Raw genomic sequence first — 2,500 nt, 5'->3', positions numbered from 1 at the left:
AGCCCACGTCCTTGAAGTCCACGTAGAGCGGGTGGCGGCGGCAGCGGGCACGGGACAGGTGCTTCAGCTTGGCCGCGCGCCGGCCGTTGCGTTTCACACGACGATCCGACCACCAGTCCAACTCCGGGGAGTGATAAGGGGAACGTTCGGGGTAGAGGTCGCTAACTCGCTCCCGGTCGCGGTCACGGTCTCTCTCCCGGCTGCGTTCACGGTTGCGTCCCCCCTTTCCCCCGCGACTGGAACCCTTTCTTCCAGCCCCTCCTCTGGACCCCCGCACTCCTGGGGGGATCCTCTTACCATGGGGGACCAGTGGCTGTCCACGCCCGTCATGACTGTACGTCACCAACAGGGGGCGCTGGTGCACCCAGCTGTGCTCGTCCTGGCCAGCCGCCCGTCTTACCCTCAGGGGGCCCTGCTTAGCGTCCCCCTTCACTCCAGACAGTCCGGTACCCTCTGGAATCTTCCGTGTGGCATTGTCGGCAGGATCCTCTGTGGTGACCTCCAGTAGGAAGGTCAGACTCCCTGGCCGCCCGCTCAGCACCTCCTGCATGAACAGCTGACTGGCTAAGCTGAAGGTTTCCCAGGATGCCGAGCGGCGCTGGGCGTCCTTCGAGGTCAGACGGCGGGTCTCCAGCAGGCGGGGCCGGGGGTCCGTGTGACCCTCGGAGAGGTACAGACTGACCCTGTGGGAATCCTTGCCGTCCAGGGGCCCGTGCAGGAACCGGAGTTCCGCAGACACAATGCTCTCGTCCTCAGGGATGGATGACACATTGAAGGAGATGAGAACACGATCTGCCTCGGATGTGTCTCCCTCAGGATCTCTGGTCTCTGATGGAGAGAGAGAGAGAGAGAGAGAGAGAGAGAGACAACAGAGAAACAAAATTAAATCAATATGTCCACTCTCCATAATTTAAAAATGAGTAGTTTATACTTTCATGTCAATAATGCATCCTTTGATTTGAAGTTATAAGAGAGAGAGAGAGAGAGAGAGAGAGAGAGAGAACAACAGAAAAACAGAAACTAGAGTGAACCTGAGGGACAAAAGTGAATAGAAGTAAAAAAGAGACAGAATTCCATGAGGGCACTGCATGCTCGACTGGCTAAAATAACTTAAATCATGTGCTTTATGTGAGCTCTTTACAACTGTTCATTACATGATACGCAGTTTCCACTATGCTTTAAACCGTCCTCAGTCTAATGCCTTGAGGCAGAGGCTTTTTGGCAGCAAGTGATTGTCATAATTGCAAATCATTCTTGGGTGCACTTTGACAAACTATCATATCCTTTTCCAGACACCCCGGCGGATTTCCTCTGCCAGAGAAGTAGACGAGAAAAAAACATACACCTCGAAACAATCCCGGCATTGAGTCAGTGGTTAGATATAGCTTTTTCATTGGGCTGGCGAGCAGCGAGGGAAGGTTAATTGACCTGTACACATTACCCCTGTGTGTCCTGCTGTGAGAGTGATGAACTCACCACTTTGGCTGCCAACGCACACTTAAACTCTGGCACACACAGACAAGGCTCTCTCTCTATCTCTCTCTCTCTCTCTCTCTCTCTCTCTCTCTCTCTCTTTGTCTCTCTCTCTCTCAAAACTATAAAAAACTATAGTCACTGTGTTTGTTTGTAAGAGCATCAGAAAATTAAGGAGGTTTGATAAGACAACAGAGGCTACTTCATTGTCAAATTACTCAGACTATTGACCTTCAGCAAAAGAGTTCTGTGTGTGTGTGGGGGGGGGGTAGCGGTATATGGCAAGATTTATGGCTTTGATTGATGGTTTTGTCAATTCTGCCCTGAATAGGTTCCATGCCTTTCAAAAACAGGTTTCTGCTGGATATCACCGAACATTTCTGAAATGTCACAATGACCCTGAGATTTCCTAACCTGACTCCGCCAGATGGATGCTTCGCATTTGCTCTGCACCTATGTCGACGGGCCAAATCAACCAATTAGATGAACAAAGTGTTCTAATGCCTTCGTTTAACATACAATTAAGTTAGGTAATGTAACTAACGTTAAGATTTTTTAACTTACCATTTGTATGTGACATGAACCTAATCAATTCCCAATTCCAGCAATTCCCATCAAGTTTTCACGGTAGGCCCTACACTTCTGAAGAAAGTATATTCCTCCATTATGAACTGAAATCGGCTGTGGAGGATGTCTGTGTCGTTCGTTCCTCCCAGCTGCATGGCTGAGACTCATAGCTTCACAGCTTACCCGGGAATACTTTCTAATTTGAATAAAACTTGCGCGATAGCTATGCTCATCTCATCTGTGGATGCCGTCATGTTGTTCGTTGCGTCACACCTAAACCCGCCTCAAAACCAACGCTGATTGGCCGTTCGTTTGGTGAACTGCTCCAAATTTTCTCTATCGGAAAGTTGATCAGACTGATCTGCGAGTGAAAACCTGAAGCTCGCGAGATCAGGATGGTCTCACGAGGCTAGAGATTTCCTAGAGTATGAAGACCATTTCTATCTGGTTTTGTCAGGAT

General features: G+C 49.6%; 1 protein-coding gene across 1 annotated transcript in view; it reads right to left on the bottom strand.

Moving 5' to 3' along the window:
- bmp16 (bone morphogenetic protein 16) overlaps positions 1-2,500 on the bottom strand; it is a 14,022-nt gene that overhangs the window by 2,008 nt on the left and 9,514 nt on the right. Inside the window, exon 3 of the mRNA XM_076282453.1 lies at positions 1-828. This exon is cut by the window's left edge and continues 2,008 nt beyond it. Within this exon, the coding sequence (XP_076138568.1) occupies positions 1-828 (828 nt within the window). The remainder of the gene's footprint in view (positions 829-2,500) is intronic.

This window comes from Alosa pseudoharengus, unplaced genomic scaffold (assembly GCF_046254945.1).
Source record: "Alosa pseudoharengus isolate Yale_2024_CS ecotype anadromous, Long Island Sound unplaced genomic scaffold, YU_APseudo_1.1 YU_APseudo_1.1_scf_13, whole genome shotgun sequence".
Lineage (NCBI taxonomy): Eukaryota > Metazoa > Chordata > Actinopteri > Clupeiformes > Clupeidae > Alosa > Alosa pseudoharengus.
This window is presented reverse-complemented; position numbering and strand designations above follow the sequence as displayed.